At 46.8% G+C, this 19,275-nt stretch overlaps 1 protein-coding gene across 1 annotated transcript; it reads left to right on the forward strand.

The window, feature by feature from the left end:
* The first annotated feature begins 10,114 nt into the window (after positions 1-10,114).
* LOC135571543 (basic salivary proline-rich protein 2-like) lies at positions 10,115-13,065 on the forward strand. The gene is made up of 2 exons (XM_065018167.1): positions 10,115-10,216; positions 12,028-13,065. Exons 1-2 carry the CDS (start codon positions 10,115-10,117, stop codon positions 13,063-13,065), a joined length of 1,140 nt encoding a protein of 379 aa, XP_064874239.1.
* Positions 13,066-19,275: the final 6,210 nt, after the last annotated feature.

The raw sequence follows: 19,275 nt of genomic DNA on the forward strand, positions 1-19,275 counted from the left end.
TATAGCTACATTTAGCTATGCTTTTACTATAGCTACATTTAGCTAGGCTTTTACTATAGCTACATGTAGCTAGGCTTTTACTATAGCTACATTTAGCTAGGCCTTTACTATAGCTACATTTAGCTAGGCCTTTACTATAGCTACATTTAGCTATGCTTTTACTATAGCTACATTTAGCTAGGCTTTTACTATAGCTACATTTAGCTAGGCTTTTACTATAGCTACATTTAGCTAGGCCTTTACTATAGCTACATTTAGCTAGGCCTTTACTATAGCTACATTTAGCTAGGCTTTTACTATAGCTACATTTAGCTAGGCCTTTACTATAGCTACATTTAGCTAGGCTTTTACTATAGCTACATTTAGCTAGGCTTTTACTATAGCTATATTTAGCTAGGCCTTTACTATAGCTACATTTAGCTAGGCCTTTACTATAGCTACATTTAGCTAGGCTTTTACTATAGCTACATTTAGCTAGGCCTTTACTATAGCTACATTTAGCTAGGCTTTTACTATAGCTACATTTAGCTAGGCTTTTACTATAGCTACATTTAGCTAGGCCTTTACTATAGCTACATTTAGCTAGGCCTTTACTATAGCTACATTTAGCTAGGCTTTTACTATAGCTACATTTAGCTAGGCTTTTACTATAGCTACATTTAGCTAGGCCTTTACTATAGCTACATTTAGCTAGGCCTTTACTATAGCTACATTTAGCTAGGCCTTTACTATAGCTACATTTAGCTATGCTTTTACTATAGCTACATTTAGCTAGGCTTTTACTATAGCTACATTTAGCTAGGCCTTTACTATAGCAACATTTAGCTAGGCCTTTACTATAGCTACATTTAGCTAGGCCTTTACTATAGCAACATTTAGCTAGGCCTTTACTATAGCTACATTTAGCTAGGCCTTTAATATAGCTACATTTAGCTAGGCCTTTACTATAGCAACATTTAGCTAGGCCTTTACTATAGCTACATTTAGCTAGGCCTTTATAGCTACATTTAGCTAGGCCTTTACTATAGCTACATTTAGCTAGGCCTTTACTATAGCTACATTTAGCTAGGCCTTTACTATAGCTACATTTAGCTAGGCCTTTACTATAGCTACATTTAGCTAGGCCTTTACTATAGCTACATTTAGCTAGGCCTTTACTATAGCTACATTTAGCTAGCCTTTTACTGCTAAATGTTTTTTATTCATGGGTGGACTGGATTAAATGGAACATTCATCATCAAAGTCCAAGGCTGAGGAGTATTTTGGGGAGAGTAAACCCCCCTCCCCCTTTCCCGCAAACGATAGAAGGAAAACTGAAGATGTTTTTCAGATGTTTGCCAGGTTCAATCGGTGACTGTCCACTAGTTAGACAAACACAATAAAGCCTAGATTACGTCTACTTTCAGTTCACCGGTAAAAACCTAACAACATTCCCCTCCGACCACATCCTTTAGTGAGCCTGTCTGAATTCCATTAAACATATACACAGTCTCTCTTCCAGCAGGTCCAGTTCTACTCTCATCTGTCTTTTCTCCTGGTGTCGTCAGCTCCTTGTTTCTAAGAGAAACCAGGCGTCGATTATGGACGGAGGGGTTTTATGTGCGCAACAGCAGCTCTTACTACCCACCTATGGTTAACATGGAAATGTCATTACAACTCCCACTTTTCACAGACTCTGGAGTACTACTGACCTGTGTGTACTGTTCTCTGGTGTGTGTATCCTTCTCTACTCTGTCTTGTCAATCAGTGGGGAAAAGTAGTTAAATCTCTCTGTTAACCATACATGTAATTACAGCTTACCAAAACGTTACTAAATATGCCCTTGGCTTTCTGGGTTGGTGTTTTCCTCCCTTTTCTCCTGTAATTGGTGGAGGCAGTGTGTCAGGATTAGAGTCTGGGAGCTTGAAACCCCAACACCCCTGTTACCACACAGCCCTCCTCCTGCCCCCCCTCCTTCTCCTGCCGCCCTTTTGTCTATTACCCCCCTCCTACCCCCTCCTCCTACCCCCTCCTCCTCCTCCACACAACATTATTGGAGATTTTGTGAGTCAGCCATGTTCAGTGCTAGACCCGGGTTTAAGTGCTATTCGAAATCATTTAAATAAAAAATACCTCATGTCCTTGATGTGAGATTCCTGACCAATGGAATAGTCTCAAAACAGAAAAGAAGAAGAACGGTAGCCCGACCCATCTGCCAGTCCAGTCCAGGCTAGCCCAGACCAGTCCAGGCCAGACCAGGCCAGTCCAGGCCAGACCAGGCCAGGCCAGGCCAGTCCAGTCCAGGCTAGTCCAGTCCAGGCCAGTCCAGTCCAGGCTAGTCCAGGCCAGTCCAGGCTAGTCCAGGCCAGTCCAGGCCAGTCCAGGCTAGTCCAGGCCAGTCCAGTCCAGGCCAGACTAGAGCAAACGTTCAAAGTACATGTACAGTTGTGGCCAGAGCTTTTGAGAATGACACAAATATTAATGTTTACAACGTCTGCTGCCTCAGTTTGTATGATGCAATTAGCATATACTCCAGAATGTTATGAAGAGTGATCAGATTAATTGCAATTAATTGCAAAGTCCCTCTTTGTCATACAAATTAACTTAATACCCCCCCAAAAAACATTTCCACTGCATTTCAGCCCTGCCACAAAAGGTCCAGCTGACATCATGTCAGTGATTCTCTCATTAACACAGGTGTGAGTGTTAACGAGGACAAGGCTGGAGATCACTCTGTCATCCTGATTGAGTTTGAATAACAGACTGGAAGCTTCAAAAGGAGGGTGGTGCTTGGAATCATTGTTCTTCCTCTGTCAACCATGGTTACCTGCAAGGAAACACGTGCCGTCATCATTGCTTTACACAAAAAGGCAAGGATATCGCTGCCAGTAAGATTGCACCTAAATCAACCATTTATCGGATCATCAATAACTTCAAGGAGAACAGTTCAATTGTTGTGAAGAAGGCTTCAGGGCGCCCAAGAAAGTCCAGCAAGCGCCAGGACCGTCTCCTAAAGTTGATTCAGCTGCGGGATCGGAGCAACACCAGTACAGAGCTTGCTTAGGAATGGCAGCAGGCAGGTGTGAGTGCATCTGCATGCACAGTGAGGTGAAGACTTTTGGAGGATGGCCTGGTGTCAAGAAGGGCAGCAAAGAAGCCACTTCTCTCCAGGAAAAACATCAGGGACAGACTGATATTCTGCAAAAGGAACAGGGATTGGACTGCTGAGGACTCGGGTAAAGTCATTTTGATTGTTTGGGGAATCCAGAAAAAAGCTTGTCCGGAGAATACAAGGTGAGCGCTACCATCAGTCCTGTGCCATGCCAACAGAAAAGAATCCTGAGACCATTCATGTGTGGGGTTGCTTTTCAGCCATGGGAGTGGGCTCACTCACAATTTTGCCTAAGAACACAGCCATGAATAAAGAATGGTACCAACACATCCTCCGAGAGCAACTTCTCCCAACTATCCAGGGACAGTTTGGTGATGAACAATGCCTTTTCCAGCATGATGGACCACCTTGCCATAAGGCAAAAGTGATAACTAAGTGTCTCGGGGAACAAAACATCAATATTTTGGGTCCATGACCAGGAAACTCCCCAGACCTTAATCCCATCATTGAGATCTTGTGGTCAATCCTCAAGAGGCGGGTGGACAAACAAAACCCAACAATTCTGACAAACTCCAAGCATTGATTATGCAGGAATGGGCTGCCATCAGTCAGGATGTGGCCCAGAAGTTAATTGACAGCATCCCAGGGCAGATTGAAGAGGTCTTGAAAAAGAAGGGTCTTTGACTCTTTGCATCAACTTCATGTAATTGTCAATACAAGCCTTTGATACTTGTAATTATACTTCAGTATCCATAGTAACATCTGACAAAAATATCTAAAGACACTGAAGCAACAAACTTTGTGAAAATGTATATTTGTGTCCTCAAAACGTTTGGCCACGACTGTACATCAAACCCAAGTCTGGTAACTCCTCTCATCCTATCAGGATCCAGGGATCTGCACTCTCTCTCTCCTCCTTCTGCACCAATATACCGTCCTCCTCTATCGTTTTATTGTATTGTATATAATCACATCGTTTTTGGTGTATTTTATAAGGAAGAATGAAGAAGAGGTATATTTCACTAAATCCAGAGCATTTTAACGGTTGTAGTTTTCACTTCATTTCAAATGGCCTTCCTCTGATCTAGGTCTGTCTACAATGGGTCTCTGTGTCTTTCTCTTGCCTTCCTCTGATCTAGGTCTGTCTACAATGGGTCTCTGTGTCTTTCTCTTGCCTTCCTCTGATCTAGGTCTGTCTACAATGGGTCTCTGTGTCTTTCTCTGGCCTTCCTCTGATCTAGGTCTGTCTACAATGGGTCTCTGTGTCTTTCTCTGGCCTTCCTCTGATCTAGGTCTGTCTACAATGGGTCTCTGTGTCTTTCTCTTGCCTTCCTCTGATCTAGGTCTGTCTACAATGGGTCTCTGTACCTGTCCCTTGCCTTCCTACTGCAGGGCATGTGCTCACACAAAAAAAGCCCCCCTCACGCAACCACGGTCACAGACTCTGCACCCTGATCTCTCTTTTGACGAACATATCAAGAATATTTTAAGCAATGTTTTTTTCCATCGTAGTACCATTTCAAAAATCAGAAAAGTTTTGTCCAAAAATGATGATGAAAAGCTAATCCATGCTTTTGTCTCTTCTTGATTAGACTACTGCAATACTCTACTCTAATAATTATAATAACTAATAAAGCACTAAATAAACTTAGTGCTAAACACGGCTGCTAGAATCTTGACTAGAACCAAACATCGTTTTTTATATTACTCCAGTGCTAGCCTCTCTATACTGGCTTCCTGTTCCTGATTTCAAAGTTTTACTTTTAACCTACAAAGCATTACATGGGCTTGCTCCTACCTATCTCTCCGATTTGGTCCTGCCGTACATACCTACACCTGCGCTACAGTCACAAGACGCAGGCCTAACTGTCCCAAGAATTTCTAAGCAAACAGCTGGAGGCAGGGCTTTCTCCTATAGAGCTCTATTTTTATGGAATGGTCTGTCTATCCATGGGAGAGATGCAGACTCGGTCTCAATCTTTAAGTCTTTACTGAAGACTCATCTCTTCAGTGGGTCCTATGATTGAGTGTAGTCTGGCCCAGGGGTGTGAAGGTGAACGGAAATGCATTGCACAAACCACCCATGCTGTCTCTGCCTTGCCGGCTCCCCTCTCTCCACTGGGATTCTCTGCCTCTGACCCTGTTACGGGGGGCTGAGTCACTGGCTTTACTGGTGCTCTGCCATGCTGTCTCTGCCTTGCCGGCTCCCCTCTCTCCACTGGGATTCTCTGCCTCTGACCCTGTTACGGGGGGCTGAGTCACTGGCTTACTGGTGCTCTGCCATGCTGTCTCTGCCTTGCCGGCTCCCCTCTCTCCACTGGGATTCTCTGCCTCTAACCCTGTTATGGGGGGCTGAGTCACTGGCTTTACTGGTGCTCTGCCATGCTGTCTCTGCCTTGCCGGCTCCCCTCTCTCCACTGGGATTCTCTGCCTCTGACCCTGTTACGGGGGGCTGAGTCACTGGCTTTACTGGTGCTCTGCCATGCCGTCCCTAGGAGGGGTGCGCCCCTTCAGTGGGTTGAGTCACAGACGTGCTCTTCCTGTCCAGTTGTGCGACCCCTCAGGCTCGTGCGGTGGATGAGATCTTTGTGGGCTATACTCTCGTGGTATGGGGGCTGTGCTTTGGCAAAGTGGGTTGGGTTATATCCTGCCTGGTTGGCCCCATCCGGGGGTATCATTGTCCCCTGACCCCCCCTGTCTCAGCCTCCAGTATCTATGCTGCAATAGTCTATGTGATGGGGGGCTAGGGTCAGTCTGTTATATCTGGTGTAATTCTCCTGTCTTATCTGGTGTCCTGTGTGAATTTAAGTATGCTCCCTCTAATTCTCTCTCTCTCCCTGTCTTCCATCCCTCCCGGAGGACCTGAGCCCTAGGACATGCCTCAGGACTACCTGACCTAGTGACTCCTGGCTGTCACCAGTCCACCTGGTTGTGCTGCTGCTCCAGATTCAACTGTTCTGCCTGCGGCTATGACACTCTGACCTGTTCACCGGATGTGCTACCTTGTCCCGAACCTGCTGTTTTAAACTCTCTCTCTCTACTGCACCTGCTGTCTTGACCTCTGAATGCTTAGCTATGAAAAGCAAACTGACATTTACTCCTGAGGACATGTTGCACCCTCTACAACCCCTGTGATTCTTATTTGGCCCTGCTGGTCATCTATGAACGTTTGAACATATTGAAGAACAATCTGACCTTAATGGCCATATTCTGTTATAATCTCCACACGGCACAGCCAGAAGAGGACTGGCCACCCCCCATAGCCTGGTTCCTCTCTAGGTTTCTTACTAGGTGCCTACCTTTCTAGGGAGTTTCTCCTAGCCACCGTGCATTGCTTGCTGTTTGGGGTTTTAGGCTGGGTTTCTGTACAGCACTTTGAGATATATCAGCTGATGTAAGAAGGGCATTATAAATAACTTTGATTGATTCATTGACTTTGTTTAGAGGGGACAGGGCACAATGGTCGTAGCGGTTGTAATCTGTCAGACTGAACAATAATCTCATTTTTTATCCCATACAGCCAGTCAGATCTCTAATGTTTAGGATGCTGCAACATTTCTGCGAAGAGTTTTTTGCTTGCGTCTGTCAGGAGTGATGTGTTGTCACATAAATTAGGGGAGGTAAGTGGAGAGCATGCTTTGGAGGCTGTTGCATGGTTCTGGGACAGGTGTATGGGAGCTTTTCAGCACCTCTACCCCTGCTACCCTACTCTCCTCCCCAGCCCACAGAGGTGATGATATATTTTGCCCTCCTGCAGTCTACTGGAGCGGAACTTATGCCCAGGCTCAGGCTGACCTGTGCTAAAACAGCTCACTGTACAGGGCCTTTGTGAGCGAGACAGTGAGACAGTGTCCTGCACTGTAAACTTCCCCATCTAGCCAGTGAGAGACAGTGTCCTGCACCGTAAACTCCCCCATCTAGCCAGTGAGAGACAGTGTCCTGCACCGTAAACTCCCCCATCTAGCCAGTGAGATACAGTGTCCTGCACCGTAAACTCCCCCATCTAGCCAGTGAGAGACAGTGTCCTGCACCATAAACTCCCCCATCTAGCCAGTGAGAGACAGTGTCCTGCACCGTAAACTCCCCCATCTAGCCAGTGAGAGACAGTGTCCTGCAACGTAAACTCCCCCATCTAGCCAGTGAGAGACAGTGTCCTGCACCGTAAACTCCCCCATCTAGCCAGTGTGAGACAGTGTCCTGCACCATAAACTCCCCCATCTAGACAGTGAGAGACAGTGTCCTGCAACGTAAACTCCCCCATCTAGCCAGTGAGAGACAGTGTCCTGCACCGTAAACTCCCCCATCTAGCCAGTGAGAGACAGTGTCCTGCAACGTAAACTCCCCATCTAGCCAGTGAGAGACAGTGTCCTGCACCGTAAACTCCCCCATCTAGCCAGTGAGAGACAGTGTCCTGCACCGTAAACTCCCCCATCTAGCCAGTGAGAGACAGTGTCCTGCACCATAAACTCCCCCATCTAGCCAGTGAGAGACAGTGTCCTGCAGCGTAAACTCCCCCATCTAGCCAGTGAGAGACAGTGTCCTGCAACGTAAACTCCCCCATCTAGCCAGCGAGAGACAGTGTCCTGCACCGTAAACTCCCCCATCTAGCCAGTGTGAGACAGTGTCCTGCACCGTAAACTCCCCCATCTAGCCAGTGAGAGACAGTGTCCTGCACCGTAAACTCCCCCATCTAGCCAGTGAGAGACAGTGTCCTGCACCGTAAACTCCCCCATCTAGCCAGTGAGAGACAGTGTCCTGCACCGTAAACTCCCCCATCTAGCCAGTGAGAGACAGTGTCCTGCACCGTAAACTCCCCCATACACATGACTTAGCAGTACGGGAGGGAGCTGGACAGTGGGAATTTCATACCAGAACATTAGTTTATATGTCAAGTAGTTTAACAGTAAGACTTTAACTTTATAACAGCAGAATTAAATCAGTGAATATAGAATATTAGAATTTGGAACTCTCTTCTGTTGTTCTGTCTTCTGGAGACATTATAGGGCACAAGCTGTGTTGGATTGATCATTTTGTTACAATACGAACAATAGCAAAACTATAACAAGTTTAAAAAGAAACTTTCAGTGAATGCAACTGTGTTCATTTCCAAATAAACATATGAACAATCAAAGAACATGTTTTCATTTCCCAAATGTAAATAGTTCTCTGACTGCACCTTCCCTACACTGACCCGGCGCAGTTAAACTGCACCTCTGATACACGTTGTTCTCAGTTTATCAGATATCAGAATAGTGGTTTATGCAACTGAGAAACTGTGGGTAAAATATACAATAGTTTGACACTTGAAAAGTCAGTTTATATGGTATTTTTGGGTGATCAGATAAGCTATTCTTATGCAAGAGAATATTGGTTTGTCCGATAGCTTCTCTTGTTGTGTAATGCTGTTGCAACAGAGAGAGAGAGTCCAGTGGACTGGCCCTGTGACTGTTGGCAGAGGTGGCAGAGGCCCTAAAAGACCCCAGTCAACAGCTCTCTCTCACCCCATTATCTCCCTCTCCCTCTCTCTCTCTTTCTCTGTCTCTCCCCTCTGTCTCTCTCTCTGTCTCTCTCTCTCTGTCTCTCACTCTCTCTCTCTCCCTCTTTCTACCCCCTCTCTATCTCTCTCTCCCCTCCCTCTCTCCCTCTTTCTACCCCCTCTCTCTCTCTTTCTACCCCCTCTCTCTCTACCTCTCTCTCTACCCCCCCTCTCTCTCTCTACCCCCCCTCTCTACCCCCCTCTCTCTCTCCCTCTCTCTACCCCCCCCCCCTCTCTCTCTCTCCTACCCCACCCCTCTCTCTCTCTCTCTCAACCCTCTCTCTCTCTCTCTCTACCCCCCACCCCTCTCTCTCCCTTGCTCTCTCTCCTTCTCTATCCCCTCTCTCTCTCTCTCCTTCTCTCTACCCACCCCTCTCTCTCTCTCTCTACCCCCCTCTCCCTCTCTACCCCACTCTCTCTCTCCCTCTCTCTCGCTCTCTACCCCCCTCTCCCTCTCTACTCCCCCCCTCTCTCTCTCTCTCTCTCTCTCTCTCTCTCTCTCTCGCTCTCTACCCCCCTCTCCCTCTCTACTCCCCCCCTCTCTCTCTCTCTCTCTCTCTCTCTCTCTCTCGCTCTCTCTCTCTCAACAGGTAGAACATTTACAGAGGGGCTATCACTAAATTTCAGATACAGTATCTAATGTTAGAATGTGTTTTCACGTGTCCCAGATACAGTATCTAATGTTAGAATGTGTTTTCATGTGTCCCAGATAGAGTATCTAATGTTAGAATGTGTTTTCATGTGTCCCAGATACAGCATCTAATGTTAGAATGTGTTTTCATGTGTCCCAGATACAGAATAGTGGTTTACATATGATTAGGATTAGGATCATATCTAAATTATAGTAATCCTAATTGGCCAATCAATTCAGGAAGTAAACTGAAATTCCAAAACCAATTTCAATTCTCTACTCACTGTTTGATGTTTTCACTGTAAAGATGGTCAATTTGAATGCATTTGTCTGTGAAGTATCGTTGCAGAACAGTTCAACTGCACACACCTGCATTTGGTTCCTCTTTAAATCCTTAGTGAAAAAAAACGTATTTCATTGTATTTGGGCCATAGGTCATTCCCTTCGAAACCATAACAAACAGTTCAAATGCAACGTGCCACCAGAATCCATCTGGGGTTGGTTCTGCCCAGAGTTCTCCTCTCTTCTCTCTCTCCTCTCTCACACAGCTGGTCTGGCTATTGAGTAGAACTCTCTATCACACAGCTGGTCCTGCTATTGAGTAGAACTATCTATCACACAGCTGGTCCTGCTATTGAGTTAACTCTCTATCACACAGCTGGTCCTGCTATTGAGTTAACTCTCTATCGCACAGCTTGTCCTGCTATTGAGTAGAACTATCTATCATACAGCTTGGTCTGAGAAGCGAGGCATAGGCTATGTCCCAATTGGCACTCTATTCCCTAAGTAGTGCACTACCTTTGACCAGAGCCCTTTGGGGATAAATAGGGAATAGGGTGCCATTTGGGACACGCTCATGGTTCGGTCAGAACGCTTCTTACACAGCTGTCCTTCGCTAACCCAAGCCCAGTCCCCGGCCCTCGCCACACCACAACCCAGCTCCACTCAGCGGGACGACGTGACCCAGCACTAAAAATACTATTGGTAGCAGAATACAAGGCCTTTTTTTATTTCTTTTTTTGAAACATTTTAAAAAATATATATAAATATATATAAATATATAAATATAAATGTGAATTTATTGATAGTGTTTTTTGCCTTTCCAGAAGTCTGTGTTTTCTAGAGTGGTGAACCAGAGAAGCAAAAGGATGTGGTGTAGAATGTAGCTGTGGTCTGAGTTTAGAGAGTTTGACCAAGACCCACGAAACTGTAGCATTTTCACATGAAATCTCCTTGATCAATCCCATTCATCTCACCGCCCTGACGTTACAACCTTTACTACTACCAGCCTGAAACCCAAATGGAGCCCTGTTCCCTAGCTACTGCACTACATTTGATCAGAGTGTGGTCAGAAGGAGTGTGTTATACAGTATAGGGAATAGGGTGTGATTTGGGACAGAGGACCCGACCGTCTCTTCTGGCTGGCCCTTTGGTCTCTTGTTTCTTTTTTTTTGAATTGTATTTGTTGTCTAATGTTGTCATGGGGATGTACTCGTGAAGACATCACTGTGGTTATAGATACAACGGCGAAACATATTAAATATGTCTCTGAGGTTTGAATGTGACAGCGCTCTTTGAATTCACATGTCAGATACACTTTCAAATCACGTGTTATCCCCCCAAAAAATGGTGCTATACTTTGCTCAGAAAATGCCATAAATTAAAATCAAAATGACATTTTGAAAAAAATAAAAATAATAATAATAATGTATTTCGTTGAAACCTTTTTGCTGAGAAGCAAACTTCAGCGTAAAAATGCAGTCGTTCACATTGACCACGCTAATGTGATGTAAAAACTCACTGCCTCTGCATCTGACTGGGACCAGACAGGGCAGTTTGATTCATATGGAGAGTCTTATCGGCGTCTTCTCTAGTAACTCTGCTGTGCTTGAATGCAGCGGGTGTAGAGTAGACACAGGAAACGTTCATCTTTTAATATCTGTTTCTCAGATCTGTATTTCTTTCAAAACAAAATTAAACAAAGTGCTGCCGTCTTCAGCCTCAAACGAAAAAAAAAAACAGAAATATGGAGGAAACCGTTGGTTCTGGAGTCAGTAAGCGGGTTTATATTTTGGGCCGTGGTCTGCGTTAAGGAGCTTACCACGGCCCATGTTACCTGACGCTGACCACAGCTACATTCAATTACATGTCCAATGAGACTACAGGTTATTTCAGACTTTAAAAGGCCCCCAAAAATATGGAGGTCTTTCATCTCATTCTAATTTAAATGGTGTATTAATGGGGTCACGGGGCATTCTTATCCAGAGGCACTTACAGTTTAATGTGTTCATCTTAGGCTACGAGAGACAACCGTAAATATAAACCCTCTTATTGACGCCGGAATGATCCGTTTCCTCCATATGTCTTTCTTTGTTTGAGATTGATATTTGCTCTGAGGTTTACATTTGACAGCGGTTTGATTCCACACATCAGATACACTTTTAAAATCATAGGTCTTTATAATTTTGTTGGAAATACTTTGCTCTAGATTTTTTTTTTTAAATCCATAAAATAGTGCTTTTAATACATCATGTCAGTGAAATGTTTTCTGATGACAGATTTCAGCCTAGCCTTCACAATGACTAAAAAGGACGTGATTGAAACACAGTTTTCTTTTGGGAGTTCCCACTCTTACGTCCTTTAGATTCCAATCTCCTCTAAACAGCAGAAGGTTTGTTCAATCTCCTCAAAACAGAAGGTTGTTTCAATAACAACGTTCCATTTTCCTTCCTCTCCTACTTTGAATGAGACTTGTATTTGCCTGTATAGCTGTTCACCCTCACAGCCCTATGGGAACAGGCCCAGAAGCTCTTCCACCCTCACAGTCCTATGGGAACAGGCCCAGAAGCTCTTCCCCCCTCACAGCCCTATGGGAACAGGCCCAGAAGCTCTTCCCCCCTCACGGTCCTATGGGAACAGGCCCAGAAGCTCTTCTCCCCTCACAGCCCTATGGGAACAGGCCCAGAAGCTCTTCCCCCCTCACAGTCCTATGGGAACAGGCCCATAAGCTCTTCCCCCCTCACAGCCCTATGGGAACAGGCCCAGAAGCTCTTCCACCCTCACAGTCCTATGGGAACAGGCCCAGAAGCTCTTCCCCCCTCACGGTCCTATGGGAACAGGCCCAGAAGCTCTTCCCCCCTCATAGCCCGATGGGAACAGGCCCAGAAGCTCTACCACCCTCACAGCCCTATGGGAACAGGCCCAGAAGCTCTACCACCCTCACAGCCCTATGGGAACAGTCCCAGAAGCTCTTCCACCCTCACAGTCCTATGGGAACAGGCCCAGAAGCTCTACCACCCTCACAGCCCTATGGGAACAGGCCCAGAAGCTCTACCACCCTCACAGCCCTATGGGAACAGGCCCAGAAGCTCTACCACCCTCACAGTCCTATGGGAACAGGCCCAGAAGCTCTTCCCCCCTCATAGCCCGATGGGAACAGGCCCAGAAGCTCTACCACCCTCACAGCCCTATGGGAACAGGCCCAGAAGCTCTACCACCCTCACAGCCCTATGGGAACAGGCCCAGAAGCTCTACCACCCTCACAGCCCTATGGGAACAGGCCCAGAAGCTCTTCCACCCTCACAGCCCTATGGGAACAGGCCCAGAAGCTCTTCCCCCCTCACAGCCCTATGGGAACAGGCCCAGAAGCTCTTCTCCCCTCACAGCCCTATGGGAACAGGCCCAGAAGCTCTTCCCCCCTCACAGCCCTATGGGAACAGGCCCAGAAGCTCTTCTCCCCTCACAGCCCTATGGGAACAGGCCCAGAAGCTCTTCCCCCCTCACAGTCCTATGGGAACAGGCCCATAAGCTCTTCCCCCCTCACAGCCCTATGGGAACAGGCCCAGAAGCTCTTCCACCCTCACAGTCCTATGGGAACAGGCCCAGAAGCTCTTCCCCCCTCACGGTCCTATGGGAACAGGCCCAGAAGCTCTTCCCCCCTCACAGCCCGATGGGAACAGGCCCAGAAGCTCTACCACCCTCACAGCCCTATGGGAACAGGCCCAGAAGCTCTTCTCCCCTCACAGCCCTATGGGAACAGGCCCAGAAGCTCTTCCCCCCTCACGGTCCTATGGGAACAGGCCCAGAAGCTCTACCACCCTCACAGCCCTATGGGAACAGGCCCAGAAGCTCTTCCCCCCTCACAGCCCTATGGGAACAGGCCCAGAAGCTCTTCCCCCCTCACAGCCCTATGGGAACAGGCCCAGAAGCTCTTCCACCCTCACAGTCCTATGGGAACAGGCCCAGAAGCTCTTCCCCCCTCACAGCCCTATGGGAACAGGCCCAGAAGCTCTTCCCCCCTCACAGCCCGATGGGAACAGGCCCAGAAGCTCTTCCCCCCTCACGGTCCTATGGGAACAGGCCCAGAAGCTCTTCCCCCCTCACAGCCCGATGGGAACAGGCCCAGAAGTCTGCATTCGTCTCAATAATATTACAATATGACATTTGAAGTTGAGTTGACCATAATTGCCTCAACAACCGGTACATGGATTGATTTATAATGATTTCAGACGAGGCTTTTTGTTTTAAACCTTAAATAAAGTATAGTTACTATTCTGTTAACCCGATTAACAAAAATAAAGTTTAGCTGATGCACTTTGGTTTGTGTGGAGGTGCTGACTAACGGCGAATAAACGATCAACTATCAAAAATAAAGAGAGTCGCACACTCCACATATAAACTCCCAGTAATTCACTGGGTATTTACCGTTTACCGATATTTAACGTTTCAGCATCATTGTGCCTTCTTCAATCCAAATAATGTTGCCTCGTCATCCTATTCTGGTATTTGCAGCCAAAGCATCAACTGGAGAAGAAAAACCCCCTCCAACTTGTAACTCAAACTAACCATTTCATAACTGCATGCTATTTCCTCATAGAGGATGATGTCATCCTTCTGAGGATGAGCTGGCCAGTCAGCGGTCTACTTGCAGGAGTATTTTTAGTGACCGGTATATGCCCACATCATTCCGTTGTTAGGGTACAGCCCACACCATTCTGTTGTTAGGGTACAGCCCACACCATTCTGTTGTTAGGGTACAGCCCACATCATTCCGTTGTTGGGGTACGCCCACATCATTCCGTTGTTAGGGTACAGCCCACACCATTCTGTTTGTTAGGGTACAGCCCACACCATTCTATTGTTAGAGTACAGCCCACATCATTCCGTTGTTGGGGTACGCCCACATCATTCCGTTGTTAGGGTACAGCCCACACCATTCTGTTGTTAGGGTACAGCCCACACCATTCTGTTGTTAGGGTACAGCCCACATCATTCCGTTGTTGGGGTACGCCCACATCATTCCGTTGTTAGGGTACAGCCCACACCATTCTGTTGTTAGGGTACAGCCCACACCATTCTGTTGTTAGGGTACAGCCCACACCATTCTGTTGTTAGGGTACAGCCCACACCATTCTGTTGTTAGGGTACCTCCCACACCATTCTGTTGTTAGAGTACAGCCCACATCATTCCGTTGCTGGGGTACGCCCACATCATTCCGTTGTTAGGGTACAGCCCACACCCTTCTGTTGTTAGGGTACAGCCCACACCATTCTGTTGTTAGGGTACAGCCCACATCATTCCGTTGTTGGGGTACGCCCACATCATTCCGTTGTTAGGGTACAGCCCACGCCATTCTGTTGTTAGGGTACAGCCCACACCATTCTGTTGTTAGGGTACAGCCCACACCATTCTGTTGTTAGGGTACAGCCCACACCATTCTGTTGTTAGGGTACCTCCCACACCATTCTGTTGTTATGGTACCTCCCACACCATTCTGTTGTTAGGGTACAGCCCAAACCATTCTGTTGTTAGGGTACAGCCCACACCATTCTGTTGTTAGAGTACACCCCACACCATTCTGTTGTTAGGGTACAGCCCACACCATTCTGTTGTTAGAGTCCAGCACACATCATTCTGTTGTTAGGGTACAGCCCACACCATTCTGTTGTTAGGGTACAGCCCACCCCATTCTGTTGTTAAGGTATCTCCCACATCATTCTGTTGTTAGGGTACCTCCCACACCATTCTGTTGTTATGGTACCTCCCACACCATTCTGTTGTTAGGGTACAGCCCAAACCATTCTGTTGTTAGGGTACCTCCCACACCATTCTGTTGTTAGGGTACAGCATACACCATTCTGTTGTTAGGGTACAGCCCACACCATTATGTTGTTAGAGTACACCCCACACCATTATGTTGTTAGGGTACAGCCCACACCAATCTGTTGTTAGGGTACAGCCCACACCATTCTGTTGTTAGGGTACAGCCCACATCATTCTGTTGTTGGGGTACAGCCCTCTCCATTCTGTTGTTAGAGTACAGCCCACACCATTCTGTTGTTAGAGTACAGCCCACATCATTCTGTTGTTAGGGTACAGCCCTCTCCATTCTGTTGTTAGAGTACAGCCCACACCATTCTGTTGTTGGGGTACAGCCCTCTCCATTCTGTTGTTAGAGTACAGCCCACATCATTCTGTTGTTAGAGTACGGCCCACACCATTCTGTTGTTAGGGTACAGCACACCCCATTCTGTTGTTAAGGTATCTCCCACACCATTCTGTTGTTAGGGTACCTCCCACACCATTCTGTTGTTATGGTACCTCCCACACCATTCTGTTGTTAGGGTACAGCCCAAACCATTCTGTTGTTAGGGTACAGCCCACACCATTCTGTTGTTAGAGTACAGCCCACATCATTCTGTTGTTAGAGTACAGCCCTCACCATTCTGTTGTTAGAGTAGAGCCCACACCATTCTGTTGTTAGAGTACAGCCCTCACCATTCTGTTGTTGGGGTACAGCCCACACCATTCTGTTGTTAGAGTACAGCCCACACCATTATGTTGTTAGAGTAGAGCCCACACCATTCTGTTGTTAGAGTACAGCCCACACCATTATGTTGTAAGGGTACAGCCCACACCATTCTGTTGTTAGGGTACAGCCCTCACCATTCTGTTGTTAGAGTAGAGCCCACACCATTCTGTTGTTAGAGTACAGCCCTCACCATTCTGTTGTTGGGGTACTCCCACACCATTCTGTTGTTAGGGTACCTCCCACACCATTCTGTTGTTATGGTACCTCCCACACCATTCTGTTGTTAGGGTACAGCCCAAACCATTCTGTTGTTAGGGTACCTCCCACACCATTCTGTTGTTAGGGTACAGCATACACCATTCTGTTGTTAGGGTACAGCCCACACCATTATGTTGTTAGAGTACACCCCACACCATTATGTTGTTAGGGTACAGCCCACACCAATCTGTTGTTAGGGTACAGCCCACACCATTCTGTTGTTAGGGTACAGCCCACATCATTCTGTTGTTGGGGTACAGCCCTCTCCATTCTGTTGTTAGAGTACAGCCCACACCATTCTGTTGTAAGGGTACAGCCCACACCATTCTGTTGTTAGGGTACAGCCCTCACCATTCTGTTGTTAGAGTAGAGCCCACACCATTCTGTTGTTAGAGTACAGCCCTCACCATTCTGTTGTTGGGGTACTCCCACATCATTCTGTTGTTAGGGTACCTCCCACACCATTCTGTTGTTATGGTACCTCCCACACCATTCTGTTGTTAGGGTACAGCCCAAACCATTCTGTTGTTAGGGTACCTCCCACACCATTCTGTTGTTAGGGTACAGCATACACCATTCTGTTGTTAGGGTACAGCCCACACCATTATGTTGTAAGGGTACAACCCACACCATTCTGTTGTTAGGGTACAGCCCTCACCATTCTGTTGTTAGAGTAGAGCCCACACCATTCTGTTGTTAGAGTACAGCCCTCACCATTCTGTTGTTGGGGTACTCCCACATCATTCTGTTGTTAGGGTACCTCCCACACCATTCTGTTGTTATGGTACCTCCCACACCATTCTGTTGTTAGGGTACAGCCCAAACCATTCTGTTGTTAGGGTACCTCCCACACCATTCTGTTGTTAGGGTACAGCCCACAACATTCTGTTGTTAGGGTACAGCCCACATCATTCTGTTGTTGGGGTACAGCCCTCTGCATTCTGTTGTTAGAGTACAGCCCACACCATTCTGTTGTTAGAGTACAGCCCACACAATTATGTTGTTAGAGTACAGCCCACACCATTCTGTTGTTAGAGTACAGCCCTCTCCATTCTGTTGTTAGAGTACAGCCCACACCATTCTGTTGTTAGAGTACAGCCCTCACCATTCTGTTGTTAGAGTACAGCCCTCACCATTCTGTTGTTGGGGTACTCCCACATCATTCTGTTGTTAGGGTACCTCCCACACCATTCTGTTGTTATGGTACCTCCCACACCATTCTGTTGTTAGGGTACAGCCCAAACCATTCTGTTGTTAGGTACCTCCCACACCATTCTGTTGTTAGGGTACAGCATACACCATTCTGTTGTTAGGTACAGCCCCACCATTATGTTGTTAGAGTACAGCCCTCACCATTCTGTTGTTGGGGTACTCCCACATCATTCTGTTGTTAGGGTACCTCCCACACCATTCTGTTGTTAGGGTACCTCCCACACCATTATGTTGTTAGGGTACAGCCCAAACCATTCTGTTGTTAGGGTACCTCCCACACCATTCTGTTGTTAGGGTACAGCCCACACCATTCTGTTGTTAGGGTACAGCCCACACCATTTTGTTGTTAGAGTACAGCCCACACCATTCTGTTGTTGGGGTACAGCCCTCTCCATTCTGTTGTTAGAGTACAGCCCACACCATTCTGTTGTTAGAGTACAGCCCACACCATTCTGTTGTTAGAGTAGAGCCCTCACCATTCTGATGTTAGAGTAGAGCCCACACCATTCTGTTGTTAGAGTACAGCCCTCACCATTCTGTTGTTGGGGTACTCCCACATCATTCTGTTGTTAGGGTACCTCCCACACCATTCTGTTGTTATGGTACCTCCCACACCATTCTGTTGTTAGGGTACAGCCCAAACCATTCTGTTGTTAGGGTACCTCCCACACCATTCTGTTGTTAGGGTACAGCATACACCATTCTGTTGTTAGGGTACAGCCCACACCATTATGTTGTTAGAGTACAGCCCACACCATTCTGTTGTTAGGGTACAGCCCACACCATTCTGTTGTTAGGGTACAGCCCTCTCCATTCTGTTGTTAGAGTACAGCCCACACTGTTGACTTCAAAGTAAAACTGACTATCCTACCATCCATTCTGTTGTTAGGGTACAGCCCACACCATTCTGTTGTTAGAGTACAGCCCACACCATTCTGTTGTTAGAGTACAGCCCACACCATTCTGTTGTTAGGGTACAGCCCACACCATTCTGTTGTTAGGGTACAGCCCACACCATTCTGTTGTTAGGGTACAGCCCACACCATTCTGTTGTTCGGGTAGCTCCCACACCATTCTGTTGTTAGAGTACAGCCCACACCATTCTGTTGTTGGGGTACAGCCCTCTCCATTCTGTTGTTAGAGTACAGCCCACACCATTCTGTTGTTAGAGTACAGCCCAAACCATTCTGTTGTTAGGGTACCTCCCACACCATTCTGTTGTTAGGGTACAGCATACACCATTCTGTTGTTAGGGTACAGCCCACACCATTATGTTGTTAGAGTACAGCCCACACCATTCTGTTGTTAGGGTACAGCCCACACCATTCTGTTGTTAGGGTACAGCCCTCTCCATTCTGTTGTTAGAGTACAGCCCACACCATTCTGTTGTTAGAGTACATCCCACACCATTCTGTTGTTAGGGTACAGCCCACACCATTCTGTTGTTCGGGTAGCTCCCACACCATTCTGTTGTTAGAGTACAGCCCACACCATTCTGTTGTTGGGGTACAGCCCTCTCCATTCTGTTGTTAGAGTACAGCCCACACCATTCTGTTGTTAGAGTATAGCCCACATCATTCTGTTGTTAGGGTACAGCCCACACCATTCTGTTGTTAAGGTATCTGCCACACCATTCTGTTGTTAGAGTACAGCCTCCCATACCATTCTGTTGTTATGGTACCTCCCACACCATTCTGTTGTTAGAATACAGCCCACACCATTCTGTTGTTAGGGT

This window comes from Oncorhynchus nerka, linkage group LG1 (genome assembly GCF_034236695.1).
Source record: "Oncorhynchus nerka isolate Pitt River linkage group LG1, Oner_Uvic_2.0, whole genome shotgun sequence".
In the NCBI taxonomy this organism is placed as follows: Eukaryota; Metazoa; Chordata; class Actinopteri; order Salmoniformes; family Salmonidae; genus Oncorhynchus; species Oncorhynchus nerka.

What these genes read in the sequence shown, in the direction of transcription:
- LOC135571543 (XM_065018167.1), top strand. Translation starts at nt 10,115, where the DNA reads ATGGTTCGGTCAGAACGCTTCTTACACAGCTGTCCTTCGCTAACCCAA. An exon ending in GCTCCACTCAGCGGGACGAC is followed by an intron (nt 10,217 to 12,027) that starts GTGACCCAGCAC and finishes TTGCCTGTATAG; the next exon opens with CTGTTCACCCTCACAGCCCT.